This window comes from Otolemur garnettii, unplaced genomic scaffold (genome assembly GCF_000181295.1).
Source record: "Otolemur garnettii isolate 467f Iridium unplaced genomic scaffold, OtoGar3 scaffold00011, whole genome shotgun sequence".
In the NCBI taxonomy this organism is placed as follows: Eukaryota; Metazoa; Chordata; class Mammalia; order Primates; family Galagidae; genus Otolemur; species Otolemur garnettii.
The window spans coordinates 11,431,948-11,451,407 of record NW_003852406.1 but is presented as its reverse complement, the minus strand read 5'-3'; the positions used below and the strand labels follow the sequence as shown (position 1 = coordinate 11,451,407).

General features: G+C 37.5%; 1 protein-coding gene across 6 annotated transcripts in view; it reads right to left on the bottom strand.

Moving 5' to 3' along the window:
* Positions 1 to 19,460, bottom strand: part of RNF111 (ring finger protein 111) — an 87,137-nt gene that overhangs the window by 36,978 nt on the left and 30,699 nt on the right. For all 6 annotated transcript variants that reach the window (XM_023510087.1, XM_003784385.3, XM_023510086.1 and 3 more), the window contains 4 exons: positions 18,403 to 19,301; positions 10,924 to 11,050; positions 5,286 to 5,449; positions 2,292 to 2,486 (listed from right to left, as the gene is read on the bottom strand). In XM_023510087.1, the coding sequence (XP_023365855.1) occupies positions 2,292 to 2,486; positions 5,286 to 5,449; positions 10,924 to 11,050; positions 18,403 to 19,282 (1,366 nt within the window). In that variant the 5' untranslated portion in view covers positions 19,283 to 19,301. The remainder of the gene's footprint in view (positions 1 to 2,291; positions 2,487 to 5,285; positions 5,450 to 10,923; positions 11,051 to 18,402; positions 19,302 to 19,460) is intronic.

Below are 19,460 nucleotides of genomic sequence, written 5' to 3'. Positions count from 1 at the left end.
AAAAAAAAAAAACTTAAACAATATGTAAAATAACATAAGATAATCATGCAAAATGCTGAAGAAAGAGTATACATTCAATAAATGAAATAAAACATCGGCAGAAATGAAATAGGCTTTTATCAGTGAATGTAGTATTTAAAAGACAGTCCTAGAAAATCACCCTGAGGTTATTTCTCAGTCTGCTCTCAGTTTTCCAGAGGAGGATGTCCTTCCTAAGCTAGGCACAAATAGGTTTCTAATCTGCTCAATGAAAATTATAAGGATATTAAAGAAACTAAATGACATACTATTAAAAGCAAAAAGTGATAGAAAATATAAGGTAGTTTCCTTATCAATAGTGATATAGTCAATCTATAAGCTACAAGGTCTATTTTGTCCCTGTCGCTAAACAGAAAGTTCCTATCTCTTCAGCCTATGGCTCACATCTATGATCCCGGCATTCTGGGAGACCAAAGCAGGTGGATTACCTGAGTTCACAGGTTCAAGATCAATCTGAGCAAGTGCAAAACCCTGTCTCTAAAAAATAGGCGGGTGTTGGGGCAGGCACCTGTAGTCCCAGCTACTCAGGAGGCTGAGACAAGAGAACTTCCTAAGCCCAGGAGATTGAGTTTGCTGCGGGCTATGATGCCACAGCACTCTAAGGAAGGCAAAAAAGTGAGATGCTGTCTAACTGTCTTAAAGAAAAAAAAAAAAGAAGGCCAGGCACAGTGGTTCATGCCTGTAATCCTAGTACTCTGGGAGGCCAATGCAGGCAGACTGCCTGAGCTCACAAGTTCAAGACCAGCTTAAACCAGAACAAAAATAAATTTAAAAATAGCTGGGCATTGCAGTGGGCGTCTATAGTCCCAGCTACTCAGAAGGCTGAGGCAGGAGACTCGCTTAAGCCCAAGAGTTTGAGGTTGCTATGAGCTATGACATCATAGCACTCTACTGAGGGTGACAAAGTTAAGACTTTGCCTCAAAAAAAAAAGGAAGTTTCTATTTCTGTAAAATTGCCCAAATGTGAAAGAAAGCTAGTTTAAGGTTCAGTTAAACAGCTGGTAGGAAACAGAGCCAGAGATATTACTGCTAACTGAAACATAAGAAATAACTTAAGAACTAAAATTATTAAACTCTTGAAAGAAAACATAGAAATACATCTTTGTGGCACTGGTTTTGGCAATAGTTTCTTAGCACAATCAACTACATTAAAAAAAAAAAAACCTGACATTGTAAAAATTCTAAAATTCTTGCCTCTTAACTTTCAATTATTTTGGGTATTTACCTAGATAGGAGTGAGATTAGCACATCAAATGTTAGAGCTACGTTTAACTTTTTGAAGAATGGCCAAATTTTCCTGAGCAATGGCACCATTTTGCATTCCTACCAGCAATTCACAAGGGTTCCACTTTCTTTACATTCCTGACAATACCTATTTCTGTTTGATTTTTAATTAAGGACACCCTAGTGGGTGTGAAATGGTTATTTCCTTGTGGTTTTTATTTGCATTTCCCTAAGACTAAAAAGATAATGAGCATCTTTGCATGTGCTTCTTGGTCATCTGTGTAACTTCTCCAGAAAAATGTCCATTCAAGTCCTTTATCCACTTTTAAATTGGGTTATCTCTTTGTTGTTAAGTTTTAAGAGCTTTGTGTGTATTCTGGATAATTGAACCCTTATCAGATACATGATGTACGAATATTTTTCTTCCATTCCATAGGGTTTCATTATGTTTATAATCTCCTTTAAATGTACAAAAGTTTTCAATTTTGACAAAGTCCAATTTATCTACTTTTCTTTTGTTGCTCATGCTTTTGGTGTCAGCCATTTACTTCTTCTCTGGCTCTTTTAATTGAGCTATAATTCTTTGGTCACATATAGCAAAAAAATTCAGATCTAATTCTAATGAAGACTACTTTGCTGACACATTATTTCTGAAAGAATACACTCTTGCCAATATAGCTAAAATCTTAAAACAATATTTTCCTTCTTTTTTTTTTGAGACAGACTCAAGCTGTCCCCCTGCGTAGAGTACCATGGCATCAAAGCTCACAGTGACCTCCAACTCCTGGACTCAAGCAAGTCTCCTGCCTCAGCCTCCCAAGTAGCTGGGACCACAGGCGCCCGCCACAATGCCTATTTTTTGGTTGCAGCCGTCATTGTTGTTTGGCAGGCCTGGGCTGGATTCGAACCCTCCACCTCAGGTGTATGTAGCTGGTGCCTTAGCCACTTGAGCCACAGACGCTGAGCCAAAACAATATTTTCCTAATGAAAGTAGTAACAAAGTCTCCCCTTCCCACTTTTTTACATACCTCCTATAGAAGTACCAGTTGTACTATTGCTTGTAAGAGTAGCTGAAGTCTCTGACACTGTGGAAGGTTGGCTACTGGTGATAGCTGAAGCAGTATCAGAGGCCTGCTCAGAGGTAGATGGATTTGAATTGTTAATGGAAGCGCTAGTAGTTTGTGATTCCATTCTTGCAGAAGTGGTTGGTACTACAGTAGGTTCTACAAAATACAAAATGACTATTTAGCATTTCAAAACAAATTAGATAAAGGATTATATTTTAATCTAGTTCAATATGTTTATAATTAAACAAGTAAACTTTAAAACTACAAGCTAAGTATAATATAAATTAGAAAGCATTCACAAAGTTAAACTGCAACATCAAACATGCTACTAAAATATGATTATTGCATTTTAAAACTCCAACACATATATGCATATTCCAGTAATTTAGGTGATTTAATAGTTTTTCAGGTAGCTAATACGTAAGTTTTTTGATCTATCACAAAGAGAGTAAAAGAAAAGTAAAAGTTCCTTTGCTCTGCCCATAAACATGGTAAAAGGCTGTCAGAACAGTGTTACAAATTGCATTTTGACTAGCACTGTATGGATTCTAGGGTCAGACTGCTTGGGTAGCCATTCTGATTTCACCACTGATAGGTTACTTAATCACTCAATTTTTTTTCTGTCAATATTAATATTTATCATTCAGCTTTCTGATAAAAATTTTTTGTGCCAGAAAGTAAAAGAAATTTCAGTCATACATCAATTTAAAAATTAATTAATTATAACATCCGATTATAAAATAGTTGCTTAAAATTGAGAGGAATGGGAATAAATCTGTACAAAGTATAGTCACAACAATTAAATATAAAAAAGGGACTCTCTCAGTGTGGTGAGTAATGAGAGGATTGACTGTTTTATAAAAGGCATTATGATTGGCTGATTCCTTGGGCACAAATAGTACCATTCTATACAGAACACTGTACTTCGGATGCTAATACAACCAAATGTATATGCTAATTGCTTATATATTAAAAAGGAAAAAGAATAATCTCTGTTTGTTAGCAAATGTTTTAAGTAAGGAATTCTCAACCTTGGCAATATTGCTATTTTGGGCTAAATGATTCTTTGTTCTATGGAAAAGAACTGTTCTATGCAATGTAGGATGCTTAACAGCATCCCTGGTCTCTACCTATTAGATGTCAGTAGCATCCTCTCCTAATTATGAGAAACAAAAATGTCTATACATAATCACCAAATGTCTCCTAGGGGACGAAACTATAACTAGTCAAGAGCCACTAGTCTAACTGATATACTTAAGTTTGGGATTTATTTTTAATAAGATAGAAGCTTTTCATGGTGAAAAACTAGTGAAAAAAAGAGAAATCTACTCATCACTGGAATATTTCTAAATTAATAAAGTGTAAATTCTGGTTCAACTTATTCTAATGGGGAAAGGGATACTCTCCCACCTTCTACTTACCAGCTAGCAGGTGTCACATGGAAAACATACAAAAAGTTTCCAAAATAGTCACCCTATATTTACTTAACTTTGAGTAATAATTAGTTAATCTCAATTTCATTAACCATTGTCTTATAGGTAGCTTATGGTGCTTCAAAACAAAAACCGAGACACTGTTTAATGAAATGCAGGCCATTGAAATAAATCACCTCTTCATCATCTTAAAATACTAGTATTATGAAAGTTATGATCACCCAAACTGCAAAGAGCCCACAGAAGAACAGATCACATAGGCCTTTAACTCTTGCTACCTATCAACCATTTCCATGTACGTGATATAGCTTTTGCCCAATTTATAGCTAATTCCCAAAGCTAACAATCTCATATATAGCTTACCATCTTCCTTTAGGACAGTGATTTTCAACTAGTGTGCCATGATTAATAATTAAAGATCATTAATTGAATTATTTCTGAAAGAAGTTCAAAGTAGAGTAAGTATATTCCTTCTTTTACTCTTTTGTTTGATTAACATAATTTAAGTGTGTTGTGGAAGTTTATAGGTTCAAGTGTGCTGTAAGGTAAAAAAGGCTGAAAAACACTGCTTTGGGAAAATTATGATTGATTATTTCCTTCTAAGATATTAACTAAGAATTACTCAAGATAAGTCTCAATATAAGGGAAGATTCACATATATTCACTTGTATATAATAAATTCTATCACTTCTCTTAACCTGTTTTCCAACCCTAAGCTTGGTCCCTTGGCTCCCTGAGTATAGCTATAAGCCAAAGCCAAACACAAAAGCTGAAGAGTACAAAAAGGTACCAGTAATATTAAAGGATAACCCTTAAAACTAAAATGAGACATTTCAAATAACCAGTATTAGTCATTTAAAATTCAATTATACTGCTTTTCCTGTTATTTGTATTTAAAAAGTGCTACTTCTATTGTTTATAGCAAAGTTAAAGTATGACAATAAGATGACAAATGAAACAAAAATAGATTAAGTCTGAGACAGCACAAACCACCACTTATATTTTTCCTGAGAAAGTAACTACCAAGAAATAAAAAATTAACCACAAGGAATTTGTGATGCTATTTACAAACTAAGATGTCGTATAAATCAAAAAATAAGACAAGGAGGCTCGGCGCCTGTGGCTCAAGTGTCTAAGGTGCTAGCCACATACACCTGAGCTGGTGAGTTCGAATCCAGCCCAGACCCGCCAAACAACAATGACGGCTGCAACCAAAAAATGGCCAGGCGTCGTGGCGGGTGCCTGTGGTCCTAGCTAGTTGGGAGGCTGAGGAAGGAGACTCACTTGAGCCCAGGAGTTGGAGGTTGCTGTGAGCTGTGGTGCCACAGCACTCTACCCAAGGGGACAGTTTGAGGCTGCCTCAAAAAAAATAAAAATAAAAAAATAAGACAAGGAAATCTGACAATTTTCCTGTGGCTTAATAAAATACTGCCAGTATTAGTAAGAGGAGTTTCTAGGACATTAAAATGTTTCATTTCATCCAATTTCCTAATAATTCTACACTGATACTACTCCACTTTACCATCTTCATCGACAGTAAGGTCCACAACTTCTGCTGCATTCTGCCTCAGGGGCTGTATAACAGTAGAAATCCTGTTGCGGTTCCGTGGCTCCTGCGGCCGACTTGTATGAGAACTTGAACCTTGGCTCCAATGAGATCTGGAATGTCCAAGGGTTGAACGAGACCTTAAATGACATCAATAATAAATAAGTAAGTGTAACTAAAGAATAAAAATTTTAGTTACCCAAGAAATTCATAAGCTTTTCTTATAAAACATGTTCTTCATGCAAGACTTTTCCAAAGAAATAATGGTATTAGAATTAAAAACAACTACATTAACCTATGAGACCAGCTTGGGCAAGAGCAAGACCCCAAACCATCTCTACCAAAAAAAGAAAAACTAGCCTGGCATTGTAGCAGGCGCCTGTAGTCCCACCTACTTGGGAAGCTGAGGCAGGAGGATCACTTTAACCCAAAGAGATCACGGTTGCTATGAGCTATGATGACACCACTGCACGCAACCCCAGGGCGACAGAAAGAGACTCTGTCTCAAAAAATAAAATAAAATAAAATAAAATGATTCACTAATGATCCAGACAAGAACAGTGTATCCTAAGGCATCAGAAAAAAAAATAAATCTGTTTTAGACAGATAGGGACAATAAAATAGGAAAGCCTCTTAAGTTTCTTCCTCCTCGCCAAACTGAATGTAAAACTGCTTATAAGCATGTATGAAAAAGATCCATAATATGCAAAGTCATTGGGTGTGTGAGTTTGACTACTCAGAAAAGAACTCCAAAGTTCAAATGAAGCTGAAAATGACTGTAACAATTATAGAGATTGAGAATTTAAAAGGAGTTCAAGTTATTTTCTTAAGAAATAAGAGTATAAAGGTTAATTGCTGAGACACTGTCAAAACAGAATAGTACATATTAGAAAAAGCTGTATAGCATAAAAGTGGAGTAAAGTAGCTCACACCTATAATCCTAGCACTCTGAGAGACCAAGATGGGAGGACTGCTTGAGGCCAGGAGTTTAAGACCAGATGGAGCAAGAGTAAGACCCCTATGTCTACAAAAAATATAAAAATTAGCTGGATGTAGTATATGCCTATAGTCCCAGCTACATGAGGAGCTGAGGCAGGAGGATCACTCAAGCTCAGAATTTTGAGGCTGCAGTGAGCTATGATGCCAGTGTATTCTAAGTCCAGGTGACAGAGTGAATCCCTCATGTTAAAAAAATAAAAGAAAGAAAGAAAGAAAGATAATAAACAAATGTCTCAGGATAAAATGGTTTTATCTGAGGACAGGTACCACCATTTAAAATTCTTGAGAAATCAAGAGCTATGATGAGGTTGAGTAGTCTATCATCTCTGGGAAGCTGTTAATACTGCAAAAAGTTCCAGGTTCATCTTGCAGTACTTTTGTGAATGCATCATATTCTACTGGATGAAGCACTGGTGAAATATGAGGAACAATTTCAGAAGTCTTAGTAGCCACTGTGATTAGTGCCAACTGTCATATCCTGACACGAAAGACAACGAAACACAGAATTACTCTCTCTTAAATAGCAATTGCCAAAAGTCGGTTTAATAATAGCAAAGTTAATATTCCAGGTAATAATAAGGAAAATAATTATAGGCCATAAGCACTGTGGGTCTTTTTCAAAATCATTATTTATTACTCAAAAAAACACATCTGTTTGACATTAATCAATCAAGGATCTCCAAGACAAGATCTCTAGTCCCACAAGGAAAAATATCTCCTTAACTTCAGCAGCCTTGTAAATCATACAGTCACAGAATAGGTGTAAAATACATTATAGAATACCAGTTTTCCTCAGAATTTAGGAAAATAATTAAATTAAAATAAACCAAGATCTAGTATAGAATGTTCATCTTCACGCCATTAGAGATAACATTCCAATGAGAATGCAGTGAGTAGAAAAGCAAACTCTAGGTGCATTTGTAACACGCTTCAGAAACATAAATATGTATTTTTAAAATCACTTACACAGATTAAAATGTAATGATCAAATGAATTTCTTTTTCTTTTTTTTTTTTGAGACAGAGTCTCACTTTGTCACCCTTGGCAGAGTGCCACGGCATCACAGCTCACAGCAACCTCAAATTCTTGGGCTTAAGTGATTCCCTTGTCTCAGCCTCCCAAGTAGCTAGGACAACAGGCGCCTGCCAGAATGCCTGGCTTTTTTTTTAACAAATAAATTTCTAAACCCACTCCAACACAAAAATTAAGATTCATCTATGGATTTATGTGTTTACCAAATATAACAGAGCAACTCTTTACTGCCACTATTACCAACATTTATAATCATCTAAACCACAAGATAAAAACGACATCAGGATTTGATTAGGGAGATGTGGTCAAAGTGATTCTGCAATAGGGCAATGTCATTTCCAGTCATCTATCAAAACAAATAAGGATTTTTCATTCTGGTATTATTAGTTCACGGCTTAGATGAAATTACCGAGTGAAGGATAAAAAGTCCAAAAAAAGGCTGGGTATGGTGGCTCGCGCCTATAATTGCAGCAGTTTGGGAAGCTAACGATGGAGGATCACTTGAGGCCAGGAGTTCAAGACCATCCAAAGCAACATAGCCAGATCCTATCTCTACAGAAAATAGAAAAAGTAGATGAGGGGCATGGTAGTATGTCCCTGTAGTCTCAGCTATTCTAGAGGTTAAAGGAGGAGGATTACTTGAACCCAGGAGTTTGAAGTTGTAGTGAGCTGTGATGAGGACACTGTTCTCTATCCTGGGTGATACAACAAGACACTGTCTCAAAGAAAAGCAAAGTCAAAAAATATGTTTTGAATTAGGTTGCCCTAATATCATTATAGCACAAATTTCACTCGTACCAAGGAGTAACATCTTAAAACAAGTAGATTATAACAAAAAGGCTTTTTTGACATCAGTACCCTTTAATGTTTTCTGTTTGTTTAGCAGGCCCTGGCGGGGTTTAAACCCACCAGCCCCAGTACCTGGGGCTGGCACTCTAACCACTGAGCATAGGTGCCCAGCCATATTTTTTTATTTTTAACTTCAATACCATCCATGATATTTACATATGCCTCACACTTAAATTTCAAAAGAGTTCAAGAATTCTGTATCATTTAACACATTCAATTTAGAAAAACATTAAGCAGGTCTGGCAGCCATCAGGTGAGCCAAGCCGGGTGCATACAGTACATCCAGAAGCTATGGAAGAAGAAGTAGTCTGATGTCATGCGTTTTCTTCTCAGGGTCCACTGCTGGTAGTATCACCAGCTTTCTCTGCTCCACAAGGCTCCTTGCCCCACACAGCCCAGATAAAGTGTACAGGCTGGGATAAAAGGCCAAGCAAGATTATGTCACATATAGGATTCATGAGTGCCGTGGTGGCCACAAACACCCAGTTCCTAAGGGTGTAACCTATGGCAGCCTGTCCATCATGGTATTAACCAGGTCAAGTTTACTCAAAGCCTTCAGTCTGTTGCCGGGGAGCAACCTGGATGCCACTAGAGCCCTAAGACTCCTTAACTCTTACTGGGTTGGTAAAGATTCCACATACAGATGTTTTGAGATTATCCTCATCGATCCATTCCCTAAATCTAGTCGAAAAAATCCTGACACCCAGTGGATCACCAAATCATTCCATAAGCAAGGGAGATGTATAGACTGAAATCTGTAGGCCTCAAGAAATGTGGCCTTGGAAAGTGCCATAAGCTCCACCACACTACTGGTAGTTGTCACAGTGCAGCTTAGGAAAGATCCAATTCTCTCCATCTCCACCATTACCACTAATATAAGTAATGTTTGTAAAAGACATACCTAATAAACAATTTAGGATGGTCATGTCTGCTTAAGGTGGTATCTGTTAAAACCAGCCTACAGATTGCTTCATGAATGCTTTGTCAAATTATGAAGTGTAATAATGTTTGAAGACTATATAAATGATGGTGTATCTGGTTTCTATTAGGATAAAAATTTATTTTGGCTCGGCACCCATAGCACAATGGTTATGGCACTAGCCACATACACCAAGGCTGGTGGGTTTAAAACTGGCCCAGGCCAGCTAAACAACCATGACAACTACAACAAAAAAAAAGTAGCTGGGCGTTGTGGCAGGCACCTGTAGTCCCAGCTACTCAGGAGGCTGAGGCAAGAAAATCGCCTAAGCCCAAGAGTTGGAGGTTGCTGTAAGTTGTGTGACGCCACAGCACTCTACCTAGGGTGATAAAGTGAGACTCTGTCTCTACAAAAAAAAAAGAAAAAAAGAAAAAAAGATAAATTTGTTTTTTGTCTTTGTTTTTATCTTCTTAGAAAGTTATATGTCTATGCTTAAAACACAGTGTATGGTATAATAGGTGTAAAATAAATTCTTTAAAAGGGGAGTTCTGAAAATAAACAAAGAAAAAAAGAAAAACATTAAGTAAAATTACTGTTTATCTATAACAATGACTCTTTTTTTTGAGACAGAGCCTCAAGCTGTCCCCCTGGGTAGAGTGCCATGGCATTACAGCTCACAGCAACCTCCAACTCCCGGGCTCAAGCGAGTCTCCTGCCTCCGCCTCCCAAGTAGCTGGGACCACAGGCGCCCGCCACAACGCCTGGCCTTTTTTTGGTTGCAGCCGTCATTGTTGTTTGGCGGGTCCGGGCTGGGGACTCGAACCCGCCACCTTAGGTGTACGTGGCTGGCGCCTTAGCCGGTTGAGCTATAGGCGCCGAGCCAACAATGACTCTTAATACTCATTGTACACCTGGGGTACTTTAAGAAAGACTAATCCCAAGACAGCACCTGTGGCTCAAAGGAGCAGAGTTACCCCATATACCACAGGTGGAAGGTTCAAACGCGGCCCTAGCCAAAAACTGAAAAAAAAAAAAAAAAAAAAAAAAAAGTAAGACTAACCCAGCTCAGCACTTATAGCACAGTGGTTACAGCACTAGCTATATACACTAAGGGTGGCAGGTTTGAACATGGCCCGGGCCAGCAAACAACTGCAACAAAAAATAGCCAGGTGTCTGTGGCGGGCACCTCTAGTCCCAGCTACTCAGGGAGGCAGAGGCAAGAGAATTGCTTAAGCCCAAGAGTTAAAGCAGTGGTTCTCAAGCTTCCTAATGCCATGACTCTTTAAAATAGTTCCTCATGTTGTGGTGAAATTATTTTCGTTGCTACTTCATAACTGTAATTCTGCTACTGTTATGTATCAAAATGTAAATATCTGCTATGCAAGATGCATTTTCATTGGTCGTGACCCACAAATTGAGAACCGCTGAGTTAGAAGTTGCTGTGAGCTATACTATGGCACTCTACCAAGGGGGACATAATGAGACTCTGTCTAAAGAAAGAAAGAAAGACAAACTAACCCCTGAGAGGCCAAGATAGGAGGACTGCTTGAGGCCAGGAGTTCAAGACCAGCTGCAGCAAGAGTAAGATCCCCTAAGATTCTAGAAATTTTAGTTCAACTAGTCTGAGATAGAGTCTAGGCAATCTCCTCAGGTGAGTCTAACGCTAAATGCTTTGAAAACCACTAATCTGACATACATGTACTCAAACTACACTTAAAAAAAAAAAAGGTAAAAAGGATGCAAATATCTACAGCATTAATGTTTAAATATTTACATTTACAATTTCAGATATACAACTAGGAATTAAAATCTCACCGATAGCTTTCTCCAACTGTTACAATCTCGACTTCACTGTCAGTTGAGGTAACATTAATTTCTTCATTGGCAGTGACTTGGGGAGTGGAGGAAGCTTCTATCACCACAACATCTTCATCAATACTTCCTGGAAACAAACAAATAACAACAACAACAAAAATATTTAAAGGGCATCTGCCTGTCAGCTAATTGCTAGGCAGAAATTTTTATTTTGACTTTGAAGACTATGAACTTTACCACAAAAATTAAAATCATCTATCGGCTCGGCGCCTGTGGCTCAACCGGCTAAGGCGCCAGCCATGTACACCTAAGGTGGCGGGTTCGAATCCCCAGCCCGGACCCGCCAAACAACAATGACGGCTGCAACCAAAAAATAGCCGGGCGTTGTGGCGGGCGCCTGTGGTCCCAGCTACTTGGGAGGCTGAGGCAGGAGACTCGCTTGAGCCCAGGAGTTGGAGGTTGCTGTGAGCTGTAATGCCATGGCACTCTACCCAGGGGGACAGCTTGAGGCTCTGTCTCAAAAAAAAAAAAAAAAATCATCTATCAAAAGAAAAGGTTGTTTTTACAAACAGGGAGCTAAACACACAAGGAAAATGGTACTCACTGTTTTAAGCTACACTTCTTCATATGTTTATTTCCTCTTTTATAAATTGGTGTTTGTTCTTTACAAATGTTTAGTTGTTTCCATATGAATTTGCAGAAGTTATTTACATTATGTAAGATAATAACCCTTTCAGGTATATTACATTAGCTATATGCATTTTTTCCAAGATTATTTTCACTTAAGTCAGCAGTTCTCAACCTGTGGGTGGCGACCCCTTTGTTCCATTTGTAACAAGGCAGCAATTAGGAAGGCTCAGAACCACTGACTTAAGTGATATTCTTTTAAGAAACACACCAGCTGGGAGCTGCGGCTCATGACTGTAATCTTTAGGACTTTGGGAGGCTGAGGTAGGAGTACTGTTTGAGCCAGAAGTTTAAAGCTGCAGTGAGCTACGATGACATCACTGCACTCTAGCCCAGACAACACAGGAAAACCTCATCTCAAAAATGAAATTTAATTTAAAAATAAAATAAAATAAAAGGCAAACCTATAGACACAGTACGTAGATTACAGGTTCTTAGGAACTAAGGGCAGGAACAGGAATTGACAGTAAAAAAGTACAATGTGTGCAAGATGGATAGTAATCTTTTAAAATTATATTGTGGTGAAAGTGCAAAACTCTAAAGTTCCAAAAAAAAATCACAAAATTGTACTCCTAAAATGAATGAATTTTATGGCATCCAAATTGTACCTCAGTAAAGTTTTACATATATATTTTGTTTGTTTGTTTGTTTTGTTTTTTGAGACAGAGCCTCACTTGGTCACCCTTTGGTAGAATGCCATCCCTTCTTAGCTCACAGCAACCTCAAACTCTCGGGCTCAAGCGATCCTCTTGCCTCAGCCTCCCTAGAAGCTAGGACTACAGGTGCCTACCACAACATCCACTACCTTTTAGAGACTGTCTTGCTCTAGCTCAGGCTGGTCTCAAACTCCTGAGCTCAGGCAATCCAGCTGCCTCGGCCTCCCAGACTGCTGGGATTACAGGCATGAGCCACTGCACCCAGCTGAAGTTGTTTTTTTTTAAAAAAACAAAAAACATAAAACACTCTCTGCAACATACAATTAGACCTCAGCAAATGAAAAGACATGCCATATTCTGGAATGAGAAGATCAAAATCCCAAAGATATCAATTCTCCCTAATTTAATCTACAAATGCAACCCCAATAAGGACACCAACAGTTATGGCTCCACTCCCAGCATCCTCATATAAACAAACTGGTTATAAAGTTCTTTGAAAAACTAAATGAGCAACAATGTCCAGGAAAATATAAAAGATTCTATAAGTAAAACAGTGCTCTTTCAGTGCATGAACAGACAGAACAAAGGCAGAGAATGAAAACTCCATAAATAAATTCAAACATATATGGGAAATTTAACATATGACAAAGGTGTAACTGACAGGGGTCCTCAAACTTTTTAAACAGGGGGCCAGTTCACTGTCCTTCAGACCATTGGAGGGCCAGACTGCAGGCCCCAGACTAGTCAGCTGCTAAGGACAGGCAGCAGCAGCAAAAACACCCAACAGGCCAGATAAATGTCCTCGGCGGGCCGCCGTAGTTTGAGGACCCCTGGACATATCTCAAGTCAACAAGAAAAAGAAGGATCTTAATGATTGGTTTGGGGACAACTGGATAGCCACTTTAAAAAATAAAACTGGGTTCATTCTTCATATTGTACATGAGATCCAAATGGATCTATGCTCTAAATACAAAAAAAAGAATTAAACAATACAAGACAAATGGGTTGATTACATTGTAACTTGAGAGTAGAAAAGATATCCCTAATTGATTTAAAATCCTGAAGCAACAAGGACAAAAGTTAATATATATGGCCTATCAGAAATGTTTTTGAGGGTCGGGCACGGTGGCTCAGGCCCATAATCCCAGCACTCTGGGAGGCCAAGGAGGGTGAATCACCTGAGCTCAGGAGTTTGAGACCAGCATGAGAAAGAGTGAGACGTCATTCCTAAAAATAGTTGGGCATTGTGGCAGGTGCCTATAATACCAGCTACTAGGGAGGCTGAGGCAAGAGAATCCCTTGAGCCCAGGAGACTGTGGTTGTTGTGAGCTATGATGCCACGACACTCTGGGGGTGACAAAGAGAAATTCTGTTTTTTTGACACACTGGGAGGCCAAGACAGAAAGATTGCTTGAGCTCAGAAGTTCTAGACCAGCCTGAGCACAACAAGACAAAGTCTCTACTAAAAACAGAAAAATTGGCTCTGCGCCCATAGCACAGTGGCTACGGTGCCAGCCACATACACCCAGGCTGGTGGGTTAGAACCCGGCCCTGGCCAGCTAAACAATGACAACTGCAACAAAAAATATCCAGGTGTTGTGGTAGGCTGCTGTAGTCTCAGCAACTTGGGAGACTGAGGCAAGAGAATCACTTAAGCCCAAGAGTTTGGGGTTGCTATGAGCTATGATGCCTCACTCTACTGAGGGTGATGTAGTAACATCTGTCTCAAAAAATAAAATATAATATAAAAACAGAAAAATTAGCTGGGCATCCTGGCACACACCTATTGTCCAAGTACTTGAGAGGTTGTGACAAGAGGATATCTTGAGTCCAGGAGCTGGAGGTTGCAGTGACCTATGATAATGCCAATGCACTTTACACAGGGGGACAGAGTGAGATTCTGTCTCAAAAAAAAAAAAAAAAATTTTTTTTTTGAGATGACCAGACACAGTGGCTCACTGTGCTATTATCCTACCACTTATGAGGGGCTGAGGCAGAAAGATCACTGAAGCCCAGGAGTTTGAGCCACAGAGAGACAAGATACCCTGTCTCAAAAACAAAAATGAAAAACCTCATTGGATATTGCTGGAGTATCAACTCATTCTAGAAAGTAGTAAATAAGAAAAAGAATCATCTTACTTTTCCTGTATGGCCTGCATTTCAGAAAAAGCAATTAGCTTTTCTGAAAGAAAAGGAATAGTTCTTTCTTACAGAAGAACCTCAGCTAATAAATGTAAGGAAAATGAGAGAATTAGAAAATCAGTATTTTACAGCCCCTAATGAAGTAATGGATCTAGGCAATGGATCTAGCTGGTAAAAAACATTACACATAATGTTGATGGGGGAACTTTACAATGGAAAGATCAAGATGACACCATCTGAACAGTCTGATCAATGTTTACATGTGATGCAGCAGAAAGCAAACACCACCAATCAAATGTTGCCTTCACTGAACTTAAATCTAATCAAGCTTGTAGATCTATCAATTTGTAGGAGATACACCATATAAAAAACAAACTAAGCCATATGTATTGAAATACCTATAAGTGAAATATGATGTATAGTAATTGTTTTAAAACTCTCCAGAACAAAAGAATGAGGAGAGATGAAATAAGAATGACACACTGTTGATAATTGAAGCAAGATGATGAATAAGTAGGGGTTCTACTTCTGAAGTTCTTGAAAAATAGGAACAAAACAAAATGAATTTATACATTCATTCAACCTCGTTGGCAAATGGAAATAACTCGATGTCCAATAAGCTTGCTAACAACCAAACGACACATCATTTTAGCTTCATATGCAGAATAGAAAGCCATACTAAATTTAAAAGGCAATTAATAATAGTGAACCAAGAGGCAAATGTTTCCCAGAATCTGTGGATTCTAACACATGAAATGATGTGCTATACAATGTAAAACTGTAAAATACTAACTTAAAATAACTCATTCTTAGGTGATTTAGTTAAACCAGTTAATTAACACAAAACTGTTGTATCTTGGAATGTTTTAGGGTATCACAAAATACTTAAAATATATTACATTTTTCTATTAGTTCACTACACCAATACGCAATAAATATTGATGCATATTGAAGAAATTGCCTACTTACTTATTAGTTATTTCTATTCAGTTTTTACCTACTACAAAGTAACTGAAATATTCATCCATACAAATCATATTAATATTTAGTAGGTAAATCTAATTAAAAATTGAGACATTCCAACTTTATCCTAACACACTCTAAAATATACTGGACTTGGGGGGTGTCAGAAAGCCTGAGTTCAAGTTCTAGTTCTACCGTTTAAATTAGCTAAGACTTTTTGCAAGTCATTTTATATGGCAACAGCACTCAAAATATCTTTAGGTAAAAACTCATCTCCTAAAAATCTAAGGAAGTCAATTCTTTGAAAGAGCTGAGATTTCTGGATAATAGAGCTAAGTTTCAGCAATATTTCAGTTTAATTATTCTGAATATAAATTATTCTAAATGACTTTCCGAATGCTTCATCTGCAATGTGAGGACAATAATAAAAATCTACCTCATAAGATTATTGGGAAGATTAAATGATAATACACATTAAATATACAGAACATTACTGGCACAGGGTAAGTATTTAACAAGTGCTTGATATTTCTATCATCATGACATCATCAACTGTTGGGTGGCAGAGGATTTGATGCAGACTCCTTGGAGGATATTCTGGTAACAGTAGACAATAAAATTTTAAATGCATATACCCTCTGATACTCTTTTAGCAATTATTCCTTAAGATATGCTTGCACAGGTGCACAAGAACTTAACTTGTGTATGAGGCTGTTCAATGCAGCAAGTATCCACTGACAAAAACTGGTTAAATAAATTACCTATATAAAGAAAATACAATGCAACTGTTAAAAAGAATAAGATAGTTATATATACTGATAAAAAGCAACTCCACATTACTTATCCTTGCATAGGCTTTCCTATTTTATGAAGGAGATAAACTGCTAATAGTGATTACCTCTGGGTAATAAGAGCACAACACTGAAAGAGAAGATAAACTTTCGTTTCTTATCTCGTACCTCCTTGATACTTTTAAAATTCTACACCATGTGAATGCTATCATTAAATCATTATTTTAAAAAAACTAGTTTAACAAAAAAACACTTATATAGAAACCAGAACACTTTCAGAGGTACTTGGTTTCAACTTTTTGGGTTTGTGTTTTCAGAGATGAATATTATCTGAGGGTAAAGTCTAAAAATAATGTGTAGAAATGATGTAATTCTGTCAAGAAAAACAGCAAAAAACAAAACTCTACATCACAGAAGTATTAAACAAAATTAAAAAATGAATTAAATGTGTACTATCTTAAATTCTTGAGAATATTAACTCCTTCCTTCCAAGAAACACACACTGATACGACCTTCATTCACTATATTCTCACTCCCCAACAAATATCAGCTCCTTAAAACTTCTGTTCCACATCATCAACCATCCTGCCTCACTTATTTCAAGCAGAAATCGAGCGCTCCTGTTCCTTCTCAACTAGTATCTTTGCATTCTCATCACTTGAGAGAAATGTGACAAAGCAAGACAGCTCCCTCTCTTACCTTTTTTCCTTATGAGACCTAAGGGAATGGATGCTGTCCATTCTTCTCAGATGTAGACGATCTCAATGAACTTTTCTTTTTAATTTTTATTTTCTGAGACAGAGATTCACTCTCTGTAACCTGGGCTAGAGTGCTGTGGTGTCAGCCTAACTCACAGAAACCTCAAACTCCTGGGTTCGAGCAGATCCTCCTGCCTCAGTCTCCTGAGTAGCTGGGACTACAGGCACCCACCACAATGCCTGGCTAACTTTGTCTATTTTTAGTAGAGATGGGGTCTTGCCCTTGCACAGGCTGGTCTCAAACTCCTAAGCTCCTACCTTGGCCTCCCAAAGTTGTTAGGATTGCAGGCATGAGCCACCTCATCTGGCCCAATGAACTCTTCATAAAACAAGTATTTGGGTAGGTTAAAGAAAAATGAACTGAACATGACTATGGCTAAAATTAAAGACAAGGTTAGTTTTAGGGTTCTGATAAAACTAGAACAATAATAAGAGAAAAGGTCTAAGAGTCTTCAAAAAGGGAGGGATCCCTATAGAAGAGGAGGAAGAAAGAGACATGGCACATCTCAACAGCAGAGTAGAAGACTCCAACCCTGACAAACAAGACATTAGGCAAAAACCAGGAAAGCCTGAATCAATCTTAGAAATCATGATCCTAGTTCTTTTACAATAAAGCTCTCTCATTTTGCTACATGGATCAATTGTAAAAAATATAAAAATCTTTAAGTCATTAAAAAGAAAAAAATGAAAAGCTCTCTTCCTCTGCCCCATTCCCTTATTCCCCAAGAAATTACCTTTTCCTTCAGATCAGACTTAAATTTTTCACTACTTACATCAACAACTTGATGTAATTTTAAATTACAACTATAAAAATGATGCATTGTCTTAGGGTGGTTTATACACATGAACATACTTACATTTTAGGATTGTCAGCACATAAATTTATTCCAATTTAATTGATAAAATGTTTTACTGAGCACTATCAGGACTAGAAGTCTATGGGTCCTAGTGTTTAGAATAAAAATTATTCAAATACTTGAAATTATCTTACAGCTACAAAGAACATCACAAGATAAAATGAACAAGAATAAAGTACTTAAAGAAAAAAATAATTAAGCAGTCTTTTTACTAACTAGAATTGTTCTTTCTATGGATAAATGTGAAAAAAACTCATCACATAAATATCTGAAAAAGCATTCATAAAAGTTAAAAACACTAAAAGAAGCACTATACAAAAAATATGGTGTACTATAAATCAACTCACATAAAAATGTATAAAACATTAAGTGATTATTCTCAAAAAAAAAAAAACCCCAACTCTGACTTTAGTCACTAGAAAATTTTTGAATTTTTCTCTTAGAATTGGAGTCATGGTTTAATATTACAGTTGATAATTTCTTCATATGGCCTAAAAATACAAGTTAATAGAGCCTGACATTTCTTCTAAATAAAACAAAATCACTAAAACATGGAAACAAGAAAATAAGAACAAGCACAATGCTATAGGCTCCATGTTTTACTCAACTTAAGTAACATTTTTACCTGAGGGAACAGCTGGGTTGTTTTGGTGATTTTCACTGGCAGAAACAAACAAATCTTCTTCTCCTTCAGTTGATGAGCTGGAAGAGGATTCACTACTGAGGTCATTCTCACTAGAACTACTAGAACTGGGGAGCAAGGCATATTTTCTTCGAGCTAACACTTCTCGTTTTTTCCTCTGCATTAATATCCTCTCTTTTTGTTTCTGCGTCCTCTGTGAGGAATTGTTTTTCACAAATCTCTTTCTGCATGGAAGTCTCCTTAATGAACCGCTATGAAAACAGGGTCTTTTCATTAACAATCCTGATACGGATTCTGTCTCTGTCCGAGGCCACTTTTGGGACCGTGCACTGTGACTTCTACTTTTAGCACTCAAAATGGTCTGGGAATGTCTTACAGAGACTTCTTTATCCTCATCAGACGTCACAGTATCAGAATCCCCAAAATGCAAACTAGATGAAGGAGAAGAAAGACAATCACTAAAAGAGGAATCATTATCTTCATCACTTGGCGTTTCTAGATGTTGCCTTAATCCTAATATTCCCTGGTTCTCTTTAACACAATTCTGCATGTAGGAAGGGCCAGCCTGCTGGCTTTTGCGTTTTTTCCTCACAACACCACTTTTTTCTTGTTCTTGTTGGTTGCCATTCATGTCCTTCTCTTGTTTTTGAGTATCATCACACAAGTGAGAGAATTCATTCCCCACTTTACTATTTATCATCTCAACTTCTGCAGGAAAACTTTTGGCCGCCACAAGGGGCTCTGGATGCAAAAGGATCCCTTTCAGACTCTCCTGTGTCTTTGGTGCATCAGAAGGAATCTCACTCTTCATATCCACTTTTAAGGTATAGAGCTTGTTATATTCAGGAGTCCATTGAGACATGGGAAACTTTAAGGAAGGCCTGGAAAACATAATTAGATATGAAAAAGATCTTTAATGTATTTTATTATACTATTCTAGAATTCTTTTTTTTTTTTTTTTTTTTTTGAGACAGAGCCTCAAGCTGTCCCCCCTGGATAGCGTGCTATGACAATCACAGCTCATAGCAACCTCCAACTCC